This window comes from Simochromis diagramma, unplaced genomic scaffold, assembly GCF_900408965.1.
Source record: "Simochromis diagramma unplaced genomic scaffold, fSimDia1.1 OVJJ01000705.1, whole genome shotgun sequence".
Lineage (NCBI taxonomy): Eukaryota > Metazoa > Chordata > Actinopteri > Cichliformes > Cichlidae > Simochromis > Simochromis diagramma.
Window position 1 is genome coordinate 1537758 of NW_024387448.1, and position 20671 is coordinate 1558428.

The window sequence follows — 20671 nt, forward strand, 5'->3', positions numbered from 1 at the left end:
CACTTGGCCACCAATGAGGCACCATTATTTTCCATATGTAGTAAATGCAAAAATACATAAATAATGATCTCTTGTATAAAGAGTTGATACATTTCCTTACAATACTAAAAGAATGAAGACAGAAGGTTCTTGTTTTTGAAACAATACTGTTTTATTTTACTGGCAATGCCTTAGCTGTAGTTACTAAACACAGACCTGGAGGGAGGAAGGAGCTGGCATTCAGTCAGCACTGAGGTCTAATCACAGCATTAAGGAAAGAATGAGTACTGTGAATCAGAGGCAGGCCTGTGGGACATTTTGTTACTTTCATCCACTGTGCTTCAGCATGCACTGGTCCAGATCCAACGTGGGCTTTAGCTCTCCAAATTTCTGGGTCAGCCTCCAGTACAGCATGGCCCACAGCCACACCCTGACAAGAGAAGAGTCTATTGTTAGCATTTTGCATTTCATAGGAAAGATGCTTCCCTCTGATGAAAACACCCGGTTCATGATGAGTTTCTTTGACACTCGCAGTTAGGACACAGAGCTGGAAATTCTCAAACTCTCCCACTGAGTTATAAGTCAAATCCACAGTTAGAAGAGAAACCTCTGTTTTCCTGATAATAAATGATGTCATTTCTCTTGTGCACACACCACTGCTCAGCATCAAAGTGCTCTTTTTGCAACAGATTTTTGTTCTAGTGAATAAATACTGCTAAAACAGTTTTTAATCAGAGTATAGGATGAAGTCAATTAAACATCTGGGATATTGATATGCTGAGTTAAGTAGCAGAGGGTTTTTTAATCTGTTTCTGTTGCTCTGCTGTTAATTAAATTAACGGCAGCTACAGTAGAAGGGCAACAATGAGACAATCCCCATCTGCTTTTAAAGTAGAGGCCATTTTTTTTTCTCTCCTCGCATTTTCTTTTTTTTTCCCCCTTCACTTTAGGATCAGAATACCACAGAATACCAAAATTGAAAGATCCACCACTGGTGCCCTGTGGTTTTCACAGATGAGAGGAGGTTCACCCTGAGCACATGTAACAAATGATAAAGGATCTGGAGAAGGTCCACAGCAATGCCCGGGCTCATGCGGCAGGAGTATGCAGACAGTTCCTGGAGGATGAAGGATTGATACCATTGACTGGCCCCCATGCTACCTAAAATTCAACAGAACACCTCTAGGAGATGATGTTTTGGTCCATCTGAAATCCCCAGGTCGCATCTCACACTATCAAGGCCCTGATCAAGATCTGGGAGGAAATCCCCCAGGAGACATCTCATTAGGAGAATGCCCCGATATCAGGCACGCATACAAGCACGTGGGGTCATACAAACTACTGAGTACCAAATATCAGCACAAAGGTGTCTTTGAATTCACCTAGGTTGATCATTTTCACTTCCATCAAACGGCGTGGTTGTATTAACTTGAAAAAAGAAAGCAACTGGACAAAATAAAACAAAATAATTATTACTAACTAACAAAAAAACATCTGAGCAGACACGTCATGGACATTGTCCAGCTGCAGTGAGAGAAGGACACGTCTCTGTGTTACTATCTAGTTGCAGTTGTATCAGATTGCAGACATTGTCAAACCCAGTCCACCTTTTCCACAGTGGATTTAAAAAAAAACAAAAAAACAATTTATAACAAATTAGTCTACAATTCATCTTTGTGATGCACAATATAAGTTATTTGTCCTGGTAGGCTCAAATAAATAAGGCTACCAGCCATCATGAAGACATGATCAGAATCCTTTGATATGATTTAAAATTAAATACACATAAATCATTTAAATGACTTAATTTAAATGACTCTGTTAAGACTATTCTCCTCAGTCATAGCCTCTTCATGCTTATCAAGATCATCAGTGTAGGATGGGCATATCTGCTGCTCTGTAGCTACAAGAATATTATTCAGTATTACACAGATCATACAGAAATTAAAGCAACTGTAAATATAAAAAAGTTGATGATGTGGTTCTGTGCTGTTTTGGTCTGGTTAGTTAAAGAGAATGTAACAACCACAAAAGTTTCTCTTCTGAATGTATGGTTTTTAACAAGATTTGCACTCCTGAGTATTTATTTAATGAAGAGCAGCTTGCTGCGTTTAAGGAGCATGATTTAAATCACTATTAGAAGACTCAACTTACAGAAAAAAAAACATGAACCTGACTGATGAGATTCAAATGCCCATCTGACAAGAACAACTGTTTACCCAGCTTTACACACCCAGGGATGGAGCAGTCAAGGCCTGCTTTGTAATTTCCCACTAAATCACAAAAAGCAGTAAGCCACTCTCTGATGGGGAGTTTAGCAATGAGGGCTTGATCGACACTGCCTCGCTAATATGTCCTAAGAAAAACGAAGTCTTCAAAAATGTGCCCGTCTCTGGACAACCTGTAACAAAATGGATCGAGGGCACAGCCAGAAACACAGAGCTTCAATTGCAATACCGACAATTAATCAACTTTGCAGTTGAGATAACACCAGAGAATGGTCTGTTAATAATAAATAATAATAATAATAATAATAATACATTTTATTTGAGGGCGCCTTTCAGAAACCCAAGGTCACCTTACAAAAACACATTAATAAAAGGAACAATAGTCATAAATACATAAAATAAGTTAAAAATTACAAACAGAGCGTGGACAACAGATAAAATCAGCATTAAAGTGAATAAGCCAGTTTTAAACAGATGTGTTTTGAGCTGTGTCTTAAATACGGAGAGGAGTCAATATTTCTTAGTGCAGGAGGAAGAGAGTTCCAGAGCCGAGGAGCAGAGCGACTGAAAGCTCTGTTCCCCATAGTGATAAGGTGTGAGGACGGAACAGTAAGATGAATAGCAGATGATGATCTGAGAGTGCGGGAAACAGTGGTGATATGGAGCAGGTCACACAAATATGAAGGAGCAGATTTATGGATACACTTGTATGCAAGAAGTAAGATTTTAAAATTTATCCTGGCTTCTATGGGCAACCAGTGAAGCTGCTGAAGAACTGGGGTAATATGAGCACTTAACGGAGTGCAAGTTATGACCCGAGCTGCAGAATTTTGAAGAAGTTGGAGTTTATGAAGGGACCTTTTAGGGAGACCAAATAGGAGGGAATTACAGTAATCAATACGGGATGTAATAAGACTATGGACAAGGATGGCAGCAGCATGGGAGTAAGGAAGGGACGGAGTCGGTGAATATTACGTAAATGGAAGTAAGCAGACCGTGTTATGTAATTAATGTGAGACTGGAATGAAAGAGTATTATCAAGTATGACACCCAAACTCTTAACCTGAGGGGAGGGAAGGGTGGGAGAATTTTCACGTTAATCGGAAAAGCTGTGGGATTTGGTTTAAGATAGATGGTGTACCAACAAGTAAAACTTCAGTTTTATTACTGTTAAGTTTGAGGAAATTGGAGGAGAACCAGGATCTAATCTCAATAAGACAGTCTGAGAGGGAGGTAGGTGGGAGGGATGAATTGGGTTTAGAAGAAAGGTAGAGCTGGGGGTCATCGGCATAACAGTGAAAATTTATATATATTTTCGGTAATATAACCAAGAGGAAGCATATAAATAATGAATAAAAGAGGCCCCAATACTGAACCCTGGGGCACACCAGCAGAAACAGGATAGAGAGCTGAAGAATGGGATTTAATGGAGTTAAGTACATATCAAAGTTATTATAGTTTTGTATTCTCTTATTAGTTTTTTTTTTTTTTTAACTTTTCTCTTTTTAATTCCATTTTATTTTAGTTAGTTTCCAGAGCAGGTTTGCCCATTTCACTCAAGTTTTTATTGTTTGAAAATGTCTCTTAAGTATTATTGTATTTATGGCAAATGCTTGATGCAAGATTTAGGAAAATATATATATATTTAGGAAAATATATATATATATATATATATATATATATATATACACACAGTGGGGCAAAAAAGTATTTAGTCAGCCACCGATTGTGCAAGTTCCCCCACCTAAAATGATGACAGAGGTCAGTAATTTGCACCAGAGGTACACTTCAACTGTGAGAGACAGAATGTGAAAAAAAAATCCATGAATTCACATGGTAGGATTTGTAAAGAATTTATTCGTAAATCAGGGTGGAAAATAAGTATTTGGTCACCTCAAACAAGGAAAATCTCTGGCTCTCACAGACCTGTAACGTCTTCTGTAAGAAGCTTTTCTGTCCCCCACTCGTTACCTGTATGAATGGCACCTGTTTGAACTCATCATCTGTATAAAAGACACCTGTCCACAGCCTCAAACAGTCAGACTCCAAACTCCGCCATGGCCAAAACCAAAGAGCTTTCGAAGGACACCAGGAAAAGTATTGTAGACCTGCACCAGGACTGGGAAGAGTGAATCTACAATAGGCAAAGCAGCTTGGTGTGAAAAAATCAACTGTGGGAGCAATCATCAGAAAATGGAAGACATACAAGACCACTGATAATCTCCCTCGATCTGGGGCTCCACGCAAGATCTCATCCCGTGGGGTCAAAATGATCATGAGAACGGTGAGCAAAGATCCCAGAACCACACGGGGGGACCTGGTGAATGACCTGCAGAGAGCTGGGACCAAAGTAACAAAGGTCACCATCAGTAACACACTACAACGGCAGGGAATCAAATCCCGCAGTGCCAGACGTGTTCCGCTGCTGAAGCCAGTGCATGTCCAGGCCCGTCTGAAGTTTGCCAGAGAGCACATGGATGATACAGCAGAGGATTGGGAGAATGTCATGTGGTCAGATGAAACCAAAGTAGAACTTTTTGGTATAAACTCAACTCGTCGTGTTTGGAGGAAGAAGAATACTGAGTTGCATCCCAAGAACACCATACCTACTGTGAAGCATGGGGGTGGAAACATCATGCTATGGGGCTGTTTTTCTGCCAAGGGGACAGGACGACTGATCCGTGTTAAGGACAGAATGAATGGGGCCATGTATCGTGAGATTTTGAGCCAAAACCTCCTTCCATCAGTGAGAACTTTGAAGATGAAACGAGGCTGGGTCTTCCAACATGACAATGATCCAAAACACACCGCCCGGGCAACAAAGGAGTGGCTCCGTAAGAAGCATTTGAAAGTCCTGGAGTGGCCTAGCCAGTCTCCAGACCTCAACCCCATAGAAAATCTGTGGCGGGAGTTGAAAGTCCGTGTTGCTCGGCGACAGCCCCAAAACATCACTGCTCTCGAGAAGATCTGCATGGAGGAATGGGCCAAAATACCAGCTACTGTGTGTGCAAACCTGGTATAGACCTATAGTAAACGTTTGACCTCTGTTATTGCCAACAAAGGTTATGTTACAAAGTATTGAGTTGTATTTTTGTTATTGACCAAATACTTATTTTCCACCCTGATTTACGAATAAATTCTTTACAAATCCTACCATGTGGATTCATGGATTTTTTTTTTCACATTCTGTCTCTCACAGTTGAAGTGTACCTCTGGTGCAAATTACTGACCTCTGTCATCATTTTAGGTGGGGGAACTTGCACAATCGGTGGCTGACTAAATACTTTTTTGCCCCACTGTATATGTATATATATATATATATATGTCCATTTAATATGCCCATTTCACTTTTCCATTGCTAAACTGTAACATCTACAGTTACCGGTAGCAGTTTTAGAAAGAGATGAAATTAATATTTAGCAGAATTGAGTTTAGCTTATCGGTGTGCCCCTCCACAACAGTCCCAGTTTCCCTTTGGGGTAAATTAAATTCCCACCCCTGCTCTTGACTGAAGGTGGCACTTGGTTTTTCCACTTTATGCAAAGAATGGATCAAATTGCTAAAACTGTCTTCATGAAGCTCTGACTGGGGTTTATCCCAGCTAACAAAAAAAAAAAGAAAAGAAAGAAAACCCTTGGCTGTGCTAAACTTGCTTTGCAGTCTGGTGTGGTGACAAGAAATATTTATATCAAAACTTGAATTACCTCCAGCTCTGATACATTGTTATCAAATTTAGCTTCCATAAACACTCGTGTGCACAGATTTCTGCCAAACTGGCTGAACCCTTTTCATCTTCTTCTCTCTAAACATCAGACCATGTGTCCCGTGTGTGGGCGCTGAGACACCTGTAATGGATCACAACAATTTACATATCACAGCTCACTTCAAGCTGCTCCTTGCTGTCTAAAAATAAATAACTCCAAGCTATGGTGGTGATGGAAATTAATATCAGGCCTAAATATAAACATATAAATTGGGGCAGGGTATAGGGGAGAGGCAGATCGTGCGTGCACGGGGAGGCCTCCCAGATCCTGTGTTTGGAAAGAGAAAAACGTGCCGTACCTTGTCCGTCTGAGCTTCATGCTCAAATGAGGACTTACCATAAATATTTCCGACAACAGAAATGGGAGAATGTTATCAAACGCAAAGGTTGAATGCACACACATGGCACACGCATGTTCAAAATACATGGGTCTTTAATGTGGCGTGTACAGTCTTAAAAATAAATAAAGACAAGCTTTAAAATTTTACATGTCACAGCTATGATTTCCTCCACTGGGACACTTTGACTGTTTATCTAAAAATAACAGTCTCCACAATTCGCACGGCAATAGTAGCCAAGCTCACACGGGAAACATTTTTCTTCTGTTTTCCTCACAGAAATGATAACAAATCTTAAACCCACAGAATCTGTGATCTAAACATTTTAGGGAGTTGTTCTAAATGTTGAACAACCCAGAGGACATTTTAGATTCTTTCAGCTAATTGTTTTGGTTTCACCTCGTCTTCACTCTCACTTTGCTTATCAATTTCCAGCAGCTGAGCATGTTTGGTAAATTCAGCATATACAGTAGTATACCTACCCAGCTCCAAACAGAGTTAGCATTATACTTTTTAAAAGAGAAAGTGTGCACACAATGTCTCACTTCATGCTTGCTCTTCACCAACCTTTGGTGTCACTTTGTCATCACTCGTGTTGGTGTTATTGTCTTATTTGTTACGATTTAGGGTCTGTGAGCATAAGCAGAGGTTTTTGCTCAGGTAGTAACTGTGACCTCTTTTTCAGAGGCTTCTCTAACATTTAATGGTTGTAAAATATGTCAAACTTTTTGATAAGGGGTTGCACTGAGGATTTTGGACGATGGTGTTTAAGTGTTGTCACTGCCCAGGATTCGTGGACACAGATTCTTGTTCACTTAGCCGCTGTTTACAGTTTAAAAGTCTTCATCAGAACAAACACTTCTAACTGTACTTTGCTCCTCATTGTCTTTGAAAAGCGAGAGCTGATAAAACAGTTAATGCCCTTTTATCTTTAAGTTTGGTATAGTATTCTGTCTTAATCTATTTTGTGTTTTATTTACTATATGGGGAAAAGTCCTGTCAGCCCTGTGCTGAGAGGGCTGTGGTCATCAATCCATCCTGTTCTAATAAAGCCAAATTTCCGGAAGACTTTTAGATGTGTTCAGTTTTATTCATATAGCACCACTGTCAACAAATCTTTTATCAAGGCACGTCATATTGTAAGGTAAAGACCCTACAGTGTTAATCTAGGACAAATGTTCACTCTGATTCATTGATGAAGCGAATGCAAGTCAGTAATCAATGGTGAGTTTTTAGCCATAACTAACTGCATATGTATAATATATCATGAGTGGACAGACATGGATGTAAATCACACCTTAACTGTTTGGCTGAGCTAAAACAACCACAGCAGTGGTCTGGATATTGTTAAATGTGCAAATATTGTTTCATTTTTTTGTATGTCAGGTGTCATGTTTGAAGAAAGCACTTTGAAGCCACTTGAATGTCTATGAACACATTTACATGAGGACAAACTGACAAAAAGGTTATGCTGTCATTATGTTTTAGTACAGTTTATGAGTTGAGGACAATAAAAGAATATTAAAAATCAAATGTATCAATGCTCTTGTGTACTACTTGTGCACTGATAATTTTAAGTCGTTTTGGGGGCATAAAGTGTAGGAAATACACGTGTAAAAGTTCAGGTATCCCTTTAACAAGGCTTTTTCTATTGCTTGTGCCTTGATGTGGTAGAGATATCTCATTATAATTAAAAAAGAGAAAGCTTTTAATCACTGTAAAATCTGAAATTTCTATAGTTGTGAAATAACAGGAAGATTTCTATCATTTAATCATTTATTTATTACTTTGGTGTAATTTAAATAGCTGTGAGGAAGGCCTTTATCAGCAGAGGAAAATGCAAAACTTATAAAACACAGTTAAATGTCCAACATTTGTGTTCTCCCTCACATTTAACTTTGGGCCGGATTAGTCCTTGCTTGGCCCCTGGGCCTTACACCCCTGCACACACACACACACACCTTTTTTTTTTCTTGCTGTGCGCCAACCAACTGATGTTATTTTAGCCAAAGGGACTAGTTTTTATTTGCCACTATTTTTCAACATTTATCTCATTTTCACAATAAAAACTTAAACAGTGAACCTGCAAACTAATCCTATGAAGACTAAGAGGAAAAAAACAAAAAGGTCTTGGCACATGCTATTTTAAGACTTATTTCCTGCCACTAGAGGGAGACAACACTACATATTTGTTACCTTTCTTGATCACTGTAATGGACTGTATGACAGCCCTCTGTCATATTACACATAATCATTGTTAGGGTGATGGAAGACATGACCTAACAAGCCAGGTTTAGAGGAGTATTAGGTATTAAAGCAACATACTGTGATAATCTGTTTATTGGAGGCTGGATTTTATTACTCTGTAATGTTCAATAACTGGTGTTGTAACTGGTATGTGGCTCCCTGCTGTCATTCTGTTGTGTCATGAATTGATGTGCACAACAGTTCATGTGTAGTCTTGTCATATGGTTATGGTTATATTACATACAACACTTCAGTGTAAGCAAAACAATTGTCAAAAATTGAAAGTGAGGAGATAAGAGCTAAGATGGTTATCGTTAGCAAGAGTTTGGATGTTTGTTTGTTTTTTTATGTACAAAGGCAAAGTAAGTAAGTAAAAGTAAAGTAAAATCTATTTATATAGCGCGCTTCACAGATAAAAATCACAAAGTGATTCACAATACAGAGAATGAAAATGAATAAGAATGAAAATATAAGAAATAACAATGTAAAACAACATAAAAACAACTAATTAGTTGACAGCTTGTGTATATAAAAATGTCTTTAGCTGCTTTTTAAAAGAAACAATGGAGTCAGTGCAGTGTAAAAACAGTGGAAGAGAATTCCACAACCGTGGTGCCACTGCCTGAAAGGCCCGATCACCACGAGCTAGCAGACTCTGACCTGATGACCTTAGAGCTCGGGAAGAAGAATGAGGTTTCAGCAGGTCAGACATATACTGGGGAGCCTGACCATGTAGGGCCCTAAAGGTTAAAACTAAAATTTATGTAATCAGCAAACAGCTTCATGTAATGTCAGTGTAGGTTCTCAGTCATCCAGGTCACAGTAGTCTAAGAGCATGAAAAACAACAACTGGACTCCTTTATGTTTCACCTGGTTCAGGAGACTTCTTCTCTTCTAAGACCAAATGGTGCAGAGTCCTGTGTATTTAAACACTAGTGGGGATGGTCACTTAAGAGGGTCTTTAACCCACTATTCAAAGTCTAGTTGCTTTCTTTTCCAAGCTCCTTAGACAACTTCATGTGATCTTCAACTGTACTTATTTGATTATTCTGATTTTTAATTATAATGTGATAAGACATTATTTTACCATTAAAGGCTCTGTCTTTATTTCCACGTGTTGTATTTTGTCCCCATTTATCCTTTGTCAGGCATCCAATAGCTTCACATCAGTGTTTGTAATCATTTTCAAGTAATGGTTTTACCTGTGTAAAATTATTACTTGAAACAGTAAAGAAAGAAAAAAAAAAGCCACCTCTTTCCTATTGGTGGAAAAATGTACCATGTTGAGCAATAAAAAAAAATGGCAACACGTGAGATTTGGTTGTTTAGGAAGAGGGGAAAGTTTTGGGAGTGATGGCAGCGAGAGAGAGTTTTGAGATGTGAAAGATTTGTGACGTTTAGCGTGGAGCTTATAGTTAGTGTGGTGTGTGTTCGTTGTTTTGTTTTGAGTGTCGGTGAAGGTACTAATGAATGTCACAAAAGCAGATTGCAATGTAAACACTGTCTCCAAATGGAAAACTGGATCCCTGTGGAGTTCTCTTCTGTCTTGTGGCGGACAAACTATTTTTTTATTTTTTTATTTTTTATTTTAATACAGGCACAAATAATTTGTGTGGCATCTTATTGTGACACTTGATCGTTCTCTCATTTTAGCTATCGTAGTATTTTTTAATGGTTGTCCAAAAAAACCCCACTACATGCACTGGCTGCATTTTTAGATAAATAGTTGTATATAACTTTATTGTTTACAAAGTTTGTGCACAAGTTTTCAAAATTGACAATTTATATTTGCATTTCAAGTTATGAAAATAATTCACTAAACGTGTCTGTGGTACTAACTACTACTCGGATTTTTTGTTTTTGTGTGATTTCAGATCAGTTGTGGTAATACACTGCGCAGGTGACCAAAAATCACACAAGCAGCTCATAATTGCATAATTGGTAATGTAATGGCAGAAGCCTGCAGGCCTTGAATATTTTCAACATGCTAATGGAAGTATGTTGAGCACAAAGTAAACAAAAACAAAAACAACAACTTCTCTGAGCTTATCAATTAAATGGCTTTGCATTCGCTGATTGAACAATCATGTTTCTCAGTTGGGTATAAGAAGAGCTGCTTGCAGTCGTAGCTGTGTGTGCAGTTTGGACCTGAGCAGCATCCTGCTGGCACAGCTGGCTGTGGTCCGTATCATCAAAGTCATGGTTAACATATGTTGAATGACAGAGCTGCCACAGTGAAGAGGCATTTTTAGGAACAACATCACTGTCATGCGTTTAGGATGTCAAACTGTTTCACAGTTTAAGGTTTTTATAATAAAACCGAGATGCCCTGACGATGATACCAATGGTTGATTTTCATTGTTATACAAGACTGCCACCTGGTGGTGAAAGAGTTTCAATGAGTTCTTTGACTTTTTTGGCTTTTTCTGACGACGCATCTCCCCACACACAGCTTTAATGTCAAATCAGGCTAACAACCTAATTGTTAACCTTAGTATAGAGACGTCTTCATCTCTGTACTAAAGTACAGACACAAACTTGTATTGCTGTTGTCTCAATCACAGGAAGAAAGCTGACTATAACTCATTCATTTAAGAAGAACCATTAAGTTTATTCCTACAAGAAAGTTACAGCCGTGTGATCAAATAGGCTTTGATAAGATAAGATAAGAGGTCATCTATCTTCAATGTGGTTTTACATAAATGGGCTTCATGTTGCACCAATCTCCATAAAGTGAGGCATCATACTAAGAATAGTTGTCTTGCTCTGATTTGTCCATGTTGTGGCTGCTTTGATCATTGCCAGAGCCCAGGTACAGTCCTCCTCACAAAGTCCCCACATGTTTCACCCAGCACGCACAGCACCTGGCATGTAATGTACAAAAATGTAATGTACAAAAGCAGCAAGCTGTCAAAATTCAATAAAACTTTACCGTTGTGTACTCCTGGATGAATTGTAGTATTTACAAAACTCGTATATATCCAAAAGCTGATGAAACAATTTCCTAGTAGCAGCTCTGAGTGAATAAATGACTGTTTACAGACTTAACATGTCTGTATTTGTCAGTTCATCAATGAAAATATGAATAACGAATTTAAAAATATTCCAGCTGATGACAGGAGCTGACGAGTAGCCTAATTTACACCGACAAGTTGAATCAGCTGACACTTGCACCAAAGATCACAAAAAACTATCAGCTTCATTTATCACAAAGTCCTACTTTGTGATTCTCTGAGACAGTTTGAAAAGCAGCCTCTAAGAAGGCATCCACACAGTGATCTTTCTGTGCTGATAGAAGAAATGTTAGTTTAAAGAGTCTTCACACTACAACCCAAAAAAGAAAATAATAGAACTATTTCTGAATGAAATAAGCCTGTTGTTGGGCACCATCTTTCATTTTTTGACTACTAAGTAGTGATGTGACGTTCTGTATCGAGGCTTCGAAGCTTGTGTCGAGTAATGGAGGGAGCGTTTCCGCGATGCGCGTATCGAGGCTTGCTTCATTTATGGGAGGAGCTGAAAATGATGACGTCTGAAGCCTCGCTGCCCGGCTGTACCACGTGACTGGTTCATGAAGTGGTTCGAACTTTGCCGCGAGCTATGACAGCGATATAAACCCCTCAGACTTCATTCAAAATGTGGGTGTTTGATGGAGAGTTGCGGTTAGTGAGAGTTTGGAGGTTTAGAGAGAAAGTCAGGAGAGAATGGAGCCAGCTAAGAAGAGGAGGATGTCCTCCCCTGTGTGGGAACATTTTGATCTTATATCTCCCAACAAGGTATGTAAATTTCCACAGAAGATGTATTTTCATAATACTGATGGTGCAATACAATTTATGTTAAGCTGTCTGTACTTTTGTACAAGGTGAAGTGTTTGCTATGTGCCAGGGAGCTGGGATATAACAACAACACCTCATCCATGCTTAGGCATTACAGAGCTTTGAATGAGAATAAGGGGAACACCGATTGTGGAGCAAGACCAGGTGAGCCATCAAATGTCATGATAATATAGCATGCAGTAATGTTACTAAATGATATAACAATATTATACAACTATAATAAGTTACGTGTGTGATATTTATATTTGTGCTTTGTCTTTATTGTCTTTCCTCAGGAGAACAATCTCAAATAGATGAAGACCTGGTTAGCATGGTGATTGAGGACTCCCAGCCATTTAGCATTGTGGAGGACAAAGGATTTAAAAGATTTGTTAAATCATTAAATCCTAGCTATGTTCTCCCCACTAAAAAGGTCATAAATGCAGTGAAAATTTAGTTTTTACAGAATAAAATGTGAACAGGCAGGACTGAGGCTCAAAGCCTGTAGCTGTCCATACCTCAACGTTACAAAAGCACAACCACTGTCCACACCCCAACCACACCTCACCTCACAGTAAATGATCATTTCCATTTTAAGCATTTCCAAATAATCATTTTCCATACTGCCAGTATAAATATACACAGTATACTGCATCACTACAATATACATGTTTTACACACTCCTTTAGTTGTTGATATTTACAGGCTGTGTGCAAAAGGCCACACTCTTCAAATTCATGCCAACTAATATTTTTACGTCCAGTAGGTGTCCTACTAGAGCAAATGAAGCTTCAAGAAGCTTTGCACTGGGGTGAACCAATTGGATGAAAAGCTTCAGTGCTTCATGAAGCTTCATCTGCCCATCACTACTACTAAGAGTTTAAAACTAAAGACGACTTGAATAATTTTGACTCACGTAATGAAAAGAGAGGTTTGTTTTACTTACCCTGAAGGCTCTGAGGACTGCTAATGGGTCATCAGCTGTGAGTCTCTGCAGGAGTGCTGGCCAGCAGTGATGAGCCATAGGCAGCAGTTCATTTTCCCTGTCACTCAGCACCTGAACGCACAACTCCAGCACGTCCAGTACCTAAGGACAAAGACACACAACACACCTAACAATTATCTCTGTTTTGATCCTGATTATATGTGAGCTGAAACTAATTATTGAGGTCTTCATTGAGAGCCCAAACTCCTGAGCAGGCACAACTTCAGCACAGACTTATTTCTGTTTCACTCCTGGACCAGACTGAATGTTTTTCCTTGATGAGCATTACACCACTGAACAGTCCTCCACACAGTTCTGACAGGATGAATTGTACCAACGCTGGCGGTCCTACCTTCACAAGAATGATTATTTTTGTTATTAGTCCAACAGTTGACTCTACGTAAAACTACTGATACAGTACCTTGAGTCGGAGCCTGAGGCTGGGATCAGACAGCAGATGAATGCAGCGCTCCATAACATCCTTAGTGATGCTGAGGTGGGAGGGAAGCTCTGCTTTCACATCAGGACTACCAGTATCTTCAACATCCTTACACTCAAAGGGAAGGACCTCTGCAATGGAGCACATGTACAGTTAGACCGCCAGTTTTGCAGTGAGGTTCAGATTTCTATGACTCTTAATTACAATGATCCATCTCCTCTACACTCTGAATCTAAAATAGGGCTGCCACAAACGATTATTTTGATAGTCGACTAGTCACCGATTATTTTTGCGATTAGTCGACTAATCAGATCATGCATCCATTGGACGTAAAACATACAGCTTATTCCACCAGCATGCATCTGCTCTTATATAACTATCATTAGCTTACAGCTTTAAGTGTTTAAGGTATGTGCTAACTAAAAATAAAGACAAGATGATAGTTTATTAAATTTTAATGAAATTTGCAGATTGTTTCGGTGAAGTTTAATAAACTCGGCCGTCTGCTCCTTGCTATCTAAAATATAACGGGACACCGGAGTATATTCTCGAGCATCTCACACTTCTGATAATCAGTTGTCTGCTTGACATTTATTCAGCTGTGTAAAAATTATAACTTTAATCTCAGCCAAACCGATTTACTCAGGAACAAATAAAATACTAAAAAAAGCCAAACAATAACATTTTTGAAGTTATCTAAGTGACTTATGTATGTTTAACCTGAGTAGCGAAAGACGGCGGTGGGTTTGAAAACGATTTGCGGGAGTCCGGTGTTCTCACGGGCTCTAGGCTGTAGTGATGTGCGGATCGATCCTGAAATATCGATTCCTCCGATACCAGTCGTTTATGTTCTAGAATCGATTCTCACATTAAAATATCGATATTTTTTAGTAATTTAGGGTAAATTTGTAGTTTATAATTAACAGCAACACAGTGGAAAGAAACTATAACATTCGGATTGTCTACATTCAAAGGAACTACTTCCTCTTCCGCCTTTCATAGTCATGTGCGAAATACGGCTGTATAAATGTCTCACAGCCCCTTGGCGCGCGCACTCACAACAATGGCTGAGCGTAATTGTGCAGACGTATTTTACCTCCACAAACAGCTGAGACGTGGTTTGCGATACATGTGGCAAAAAAGTGCTCCAACAGTGAGGTGTTGTGGCTATACTTTCCCAACCTTGAGACCTCAGAATTAGGGAGACATTCAAAAGGGCTGTTGGGGAGGGGGGGGGGGGGGGGTGATAAATACATTTTACAGTGTTTATTTATTGGATAAAATACGTTAAATGTCACCGTTATTATTAGCCGGCCCGGAAACAGCGGGGGTGTCGAAATTCAGAGGCTGCTTCCACCTGAGGACCCGCCCTTCGCAGTCTAAAGAAAGCCGGGTAGTACGTCATGAGTTCCCTCGGTGGAGTGAAACTGCCGTCTGCTCCTTGCTATCTAAAATATAACCGGGCGCTGGCGTAAACTCTCGACCGTCTCACACTTTCTTTAATTAGTTTTCTGTTTGATGTTTATTCAGCTGTGTGAAAACCCCGGAGGAACCCTCCCGAGGGATTAATAAAGTTAAATTTAATTTAATCTAATCTAATAACTTTAATCTCAGCCAAACCGATTTACTCACGAACAAATAAAACACTGAAAAAGCCAAACAATAACATTTTTAAGTTATCAAAGTGACTTATATATCATGTTTAACCCGAGTGGTGAAAGACCGCGGGGGTTTGAAGACGATGTGTCGATCGGCTCAGATATTTGAAGTTTACACAGCTACATTCTCACCTGAAAACATGTTAAAAGTTGTTTGTTTTTTTGCGACCCAGAAAGAGAAATAATTGTAATATTAAAACTAAGTTGCTGCCGCCATTGTTGGAAACTGGAATTGGCTGGGCCGCGCTATGAATTCTGCAATGTGGTTTTTCAATTTTGTTGTCCAGGTGGAAATTCGGGAGAATGGTGGGAGGGTTGGCATGTATGGTTGTGGCAACATCACTAACCTTGTCAAACACCTCAGAGTAAATCATATCACAGAATATGAGGAGCGTATGTTGAGACGAACTGAAGAGGATGAGAGGGACAGGTGCTGCTAGGGCGAGACAGACCTCTCTCATGGAGTCCTTTAGTGCTGCAGGCAGGCAAGGTGTTCAAATAGCGCACAACTTCAGTTTTTTTTATTTCTATATGATGAACTCTGCATTATTAAGTGATAAGAACAAGTAATCTGATGTCCTGTAAATTATTATGACGCTATAATTTGAGATACAATAAATAAAATACGTTTTTGTATAAAGTATCGGTATCGGATCAGTATCGTCGATACCACCCTGAATATTACTTGGTATCGGATCGGAAAGGAAATCAGTGGTATCGCACATCACTACTAGGCTGTATCCCAATTCAGGGTCTGCAGCCTTAAAGGCCGCATTTTAAGGCCGATTACGTCACCGCGACGCGACGAAGGCTGTCCCAATTCGAAGGCTGCTCGAAATGCGGCCCTCAAATGCGTCCTTCCTTTCCCTGAATTTTAAGGACGTGGCGGTGTAGACTTCATGGCCCAACATATCCCAGAATGCATAGCGCGGCGGTGGGTGTGGATAATTTTGCCGAAAAAAATAGCGGATGAGGGGCGCCCGAAGAGGGAACTTTAAGTACTGAATATTATGTCACTTATTTATGTGCAAATGTTTAATAACGAAGAACATTTAAACATTACTGTTGGCCACATGTCGGCAAAGTTATGTGACATTAGTGACGTTTGTACTAACTTGGTTTTAAAGCCTTTACTTTAAAATATACGCCGTTCAATAGCTGAGCTTAATCTTACAGAGAATGATCAAAGCTCATGTAGAAACAAACAAACAAATGAACAAAAGATTTTCTCCTTCATTTCTGTCAAACAAAGCTGTATGAAACGTTTCCAGCTGTTAGTATCATGGTTGCTAGGCAACCTGGGCTAGACCGTCCCATTTCACAAGCCTCGCACTTCCGGCCTTAGCAGTTTTTAAGTACACGGCTCTTGAGGATCGTTGAGGCTGCGTACTTTGGCTGCAGACCCTGAATTGGGATACAGCCCTAGTGAGCCTTGCCCCCAGTTAGCTATCGAACTAGTGGGTAACAGATGTCTCCGAAAACGTGTGGTGTCTTGATAAACTGAGCAAATATTTGAGGTTTACACAGCTACATTCTCGCCTGAAAATATTTTAATCGTTTATTTTGTGACCCAGAAAGAATAATAAGAGTAATATTAAAACTAACTAGCTGCCGCCATTGTTGTAAACTGAGCTGCGCTGCGCTGCGCTACGAATTCTGGGATACAGCTTCTTCTTCTTTGGGGTTTAACGGCAGCTGGCATCCTTGTACATGCAGTGCTGCCATCTTCTATTTCAGTCCGTTATTACACTCTTAAATCCTACTACTTATTCCTGCGTCTTTTGTGATGCTTCAAACGAGGCGTCGACTATTAAATCAGTCGTCGACGATTTTGATAGTCGACGTAATCGTGACTAGTCGACTAATCGTGGCAGCCCTAATCTAAAATAATCACCACTACAACATATAGCTTATATTCCACTGGCCCTTAGACAGACCTATTACCTTGGTCTTCAGTGTTATAATCATCCTCTATTCCAATGCCCTCTGTCAGTTCTTTCTGTTTGCAGTAATTGGTGAATGCTGAGGTCTTCCTGGTCACTGGAGCTCTACCTGGAGCTGGCAGTCCTGCTACAATTGGAAGGAAACCACCTCGCTAAAGGAAAAACAAGACAACAATATCAAAATAGGTTTGATTACAATAAAATAAGTCAGTTAATCAAAATCAGTGTGACACAGACGCTGATGTTTTTGAGAAGAGCCCATTAGTGACATTTAATTCCATATTTTTACCGTGAGGGCTTGTAAAACTGCAAAAACTGCCAACACCTATAGTGCCGCTGTCTAAATATTATTATGAATATGAATTCTACAACAGAAAACGACTGAGCATTTAAACCATCACGATGTATTAAATGTTTCCAAAGATACTGATAATTTGATAACGAGCAAAGTTATTTCTCCTCAAAATGCGCCTGACTAAAAGTGGGATCAACCAGTACATATAATATTCATCCTGCTACATTTAGAAAGTGGCAACAACAGCAAACATGAGTAACTCCACCGTGTGTCTATCCGGTCTTTAAGTGATGACGTGATGAATCCTACTTCTGGGCCCAAACTACTCTGTGTTTAATAAGGCTGTTGTGTTTTTAACATGTTTTAATGCTTTGTAACTTGGTCTATTTAATCTCAACAAGCCCCTTACAAAAAGTAAGTGATCACTGTCGGCCTCTCTCAGTTTTTATTACAACTATTCATTTTAAAGCTCAGTTTTTAAAACCTTACCATGTAACTACAGCCCAGGCAATGCAGCAGCACATTAATGACTAACCTGTATGTGGATGGATTATCTCAGTTGTTCTCTTGACTGAAGTTTGGTCCGTTTACAGCATCCTGCCATGCCACTGCATTTGTCCCTAACCATCGGGAACCCTCACCTTAACTCTTATCCAGTGGAAAAAAAGTTCCCCTTCATCACTGTGTTAATGTTATGCTAACATAGCTGTTTCGCTAGTCACATAGCACATCACTATATACCAGCTAGCCAAACTTCAGTAACCCTACAAACATCACTGCTGCTTACTTTCCTGTCTTCATGTATGTCAGAAGTGATAGCAGAGCTGTGCCTTTTGATTTGTTTTAGAAATCCCTCAGTCAGAACCTGGTATATTATATTTAGACGGAAACTAGCGAGCTAACTCTCTGCTAACTTCTAACTTCAGACAGATTTTTAACTCTCAGTGATCATTTGACTTTGGGACCTGCAGTGTAGTTTGGGTCCAGACACGGCTAATGACCAGACTTAAAGACCAAATTTCAGGTCACTTTTGCTGGTCCCAAGCTAAATATATTCTAAATGCATTTAGATCGTTTTACTCACTTTATGTCTCTTCCACGATGTTATGTCTCTCTCTTATGTTGGTTACAATTACATAAGCACTTAGCAGGACAGTGGAAAAACCCAGGACCACAGTGATACTGAGAATTCCACGGTGTTCACTGTCTTCAGCAACCTTACAAGGGCCGGTTGAACGGCTACAGTCTTATCATACATGTGCAGTGTTCCTACAAGCCATAAGGTTACCTTGAGTGAGGAAGATGATGATTGAATGTCCGTCTGAGTCCATAGGTTGAGGTGCAAGAACATTTCTCCCATTCTCCACAGAGGGCAGTGGCGCATAGGTGTGACGTCACTAACACTTAAGTTCCCTTACGGTGTGTTCACACCGAACGCGATAGAGGCGGGCAGAGCGTCAGGCTTACATGTAAAGTCAATGGAAAGGCGCGATGACCCGCGATTGCGGCTCCCGCGAAAATTCGGAAGCAGATTTGCGTCGCCAAAACGCCAAAACGCGTGAAACGCGCGTCAGTGTAGCGCGTTTCAGGCGTTTGACTCGCGAAAAAAAAAACGCGTGTGAGTTTTTGTGTTGCAGTTTGTGCATACGCGCGTTTCGCGTCTACCGCTCGAGTTGGAAAAATCTGAACTCCAGCGTCAAATCGCGCCGCGACAACCAATCAGGAGCTTGGTGACGTGGCTGTTACCTAGGTCAAAGGGGCAGATCCAGCCAAAGCCTTTCATACTTCAATGGAAGGAAGGCTAATCAATGCGGTAGCAAACAACCCGGAGCTCTACGACACCAGCTGCTTTCTGTACCGAGACAGGAATATAAAGGACCGAGCTTGGAGGAAGATATGTGAAGAGATCAGGCAACCTGGTAAGTTCATTCATTTCTCTTAAGTTTTCTCTAAAGTTTTCACTGACCCGGGGAAGCCGCACACAAAAGCTAGCAAGCCACCGCTATTTTCCCACTGACGTACAAATACCGTTCTGCTTTTAGGCATGTTGTCATTTAGGAATATATTTTGTTTATTAATAAACAGCACACAGTGGTCCCGCTGTTCATCCGTCACTGCTTCGCTTTTTCGCTGATTTTCTTTTTCTATTCTTTTTTTTGCACCGTACAGCATTGCATTCTGCAGCCTGATTGACAAATCTCCTTCGTGTCATGTCTCCTGCGCTTGCCAAATTGATCATGTTTGGTTTTGATAACTATCACGTCCAATAGAAAAAACAGCACAAAAACACCCATAACTACGACCCTCATTCGGAAATAGACACCTGCACCGCGAGGGAAAAAGGCGCATGAAAGTGGCAGGCAGATGAAGACAAAACACGGCATAATAATACTTTTACGTTTTGCAATCTACAAAGGTTTGCACTTTGAGAATCAATTGTGAGAAATGTGACCAATGTTCATGTGTGTGGGGAAAACAGTGTATAAAGTGCGTGACCAGGGGCTAGTTATTCTGAGAACCCCTGCTGCAATAAATGAGGGACCACTGTCTACTCTACGATTATTATATTCAACATGTTAACATTTAATACTGTATTGATAGAACCAACTGATTCTGAAGCAGAGCATCCCCTGTTGCTTCTCCTGGCTCCCCAGTCCCTGAGCTCCTGCTGCTGCACCCACAGGTATGTACAGCAAGCACTGATACCTTTTTAGTCGGTGGGATTGCCTTGTGATCACCTTAAATATCTACAACCAATCTGATTATATCCTGTTTTTGTTTTGTTTGTTTTTTTCAATGTTGAAATTAAAATCTAGTAGCAGCCTTCTCATTTCTTTGTGTTTTGTGCTGTTTTACAGGCCCACAGGGGAGGACGGCTCCGAGGCAGATGAGGGACGGGTCCCAGGACGGTCCATCGGTGGTGGAGCTGGCCATCCTGGTGTCCCTGAAGAGGCCACGCCAGTCTCCAATGGAGCATTTCC

General features: G+C 40.1%; 1 protein-coding gene across 2 annotated transcripts; it reads right to left on the minus strand.

Moving 5' to 3' along the window:
- Positions 1-139: 139 nt before the first annotated feature.
- LOC120722635 (TELO2-interacting protein 1 homolog) lies at positions 140-19099 on the minus strand. Of its 2 annotated transcripts, none has more exons than XM_040013688.1 (5): positions 18979-19099; positions 17397-17547; positions 13777-13925; positions 13317-13457; positions 140-409 (listed from the first exon to the last, which is right to left on the minus strand). In XM_040013688.1, exons 1-5 carry the CDS (start codon positions 19072-19074, stop codon positions 224-226), a joined length of 723 nt encoding a protein of 240 aa, XP_039869622.1. In that variant the 5' UTR covers positions 19075-19099; the 3' UTR covers positions 140-223. The 2 variants fall into 2 exon arrangements, with proteins under 2 accessions (XP_039869622.1, XP_039869623.1); XM_040013689.1 differs by lacking the exon at positions 140-409 and adding an exon at positions 10117-11419.
- Between the last annotated feature and the right edge of the window lie 1572 nt (positions 19100-20671).

Excerpts from the sequence above, each read along its gene's own strand:
- LOC120722635 (XM_040013688.1), bottom strand. The coding sequence starts at position 19,074 with ATGCGCCACTGCCCTCTGTGGAGAATGGGAGAAATGTTCTTGCACCTC. Across the intron at positions 13,458-13,776 it reads GCCTCAGGCTCCGACTCAAG|GTACTGGACGTGCTGGAGTT; the intron begins GTACTGTATCAG and ends CTTTGTCCTTAG. Across the intron at positions 410-13,316 it reads CAGTCCTCAGAGCCTTCAGG|GGTGTGGCTGTGGGCCATGC; the intron begins GTAAGTAAAACA and ends TTCTCTTGTCAG.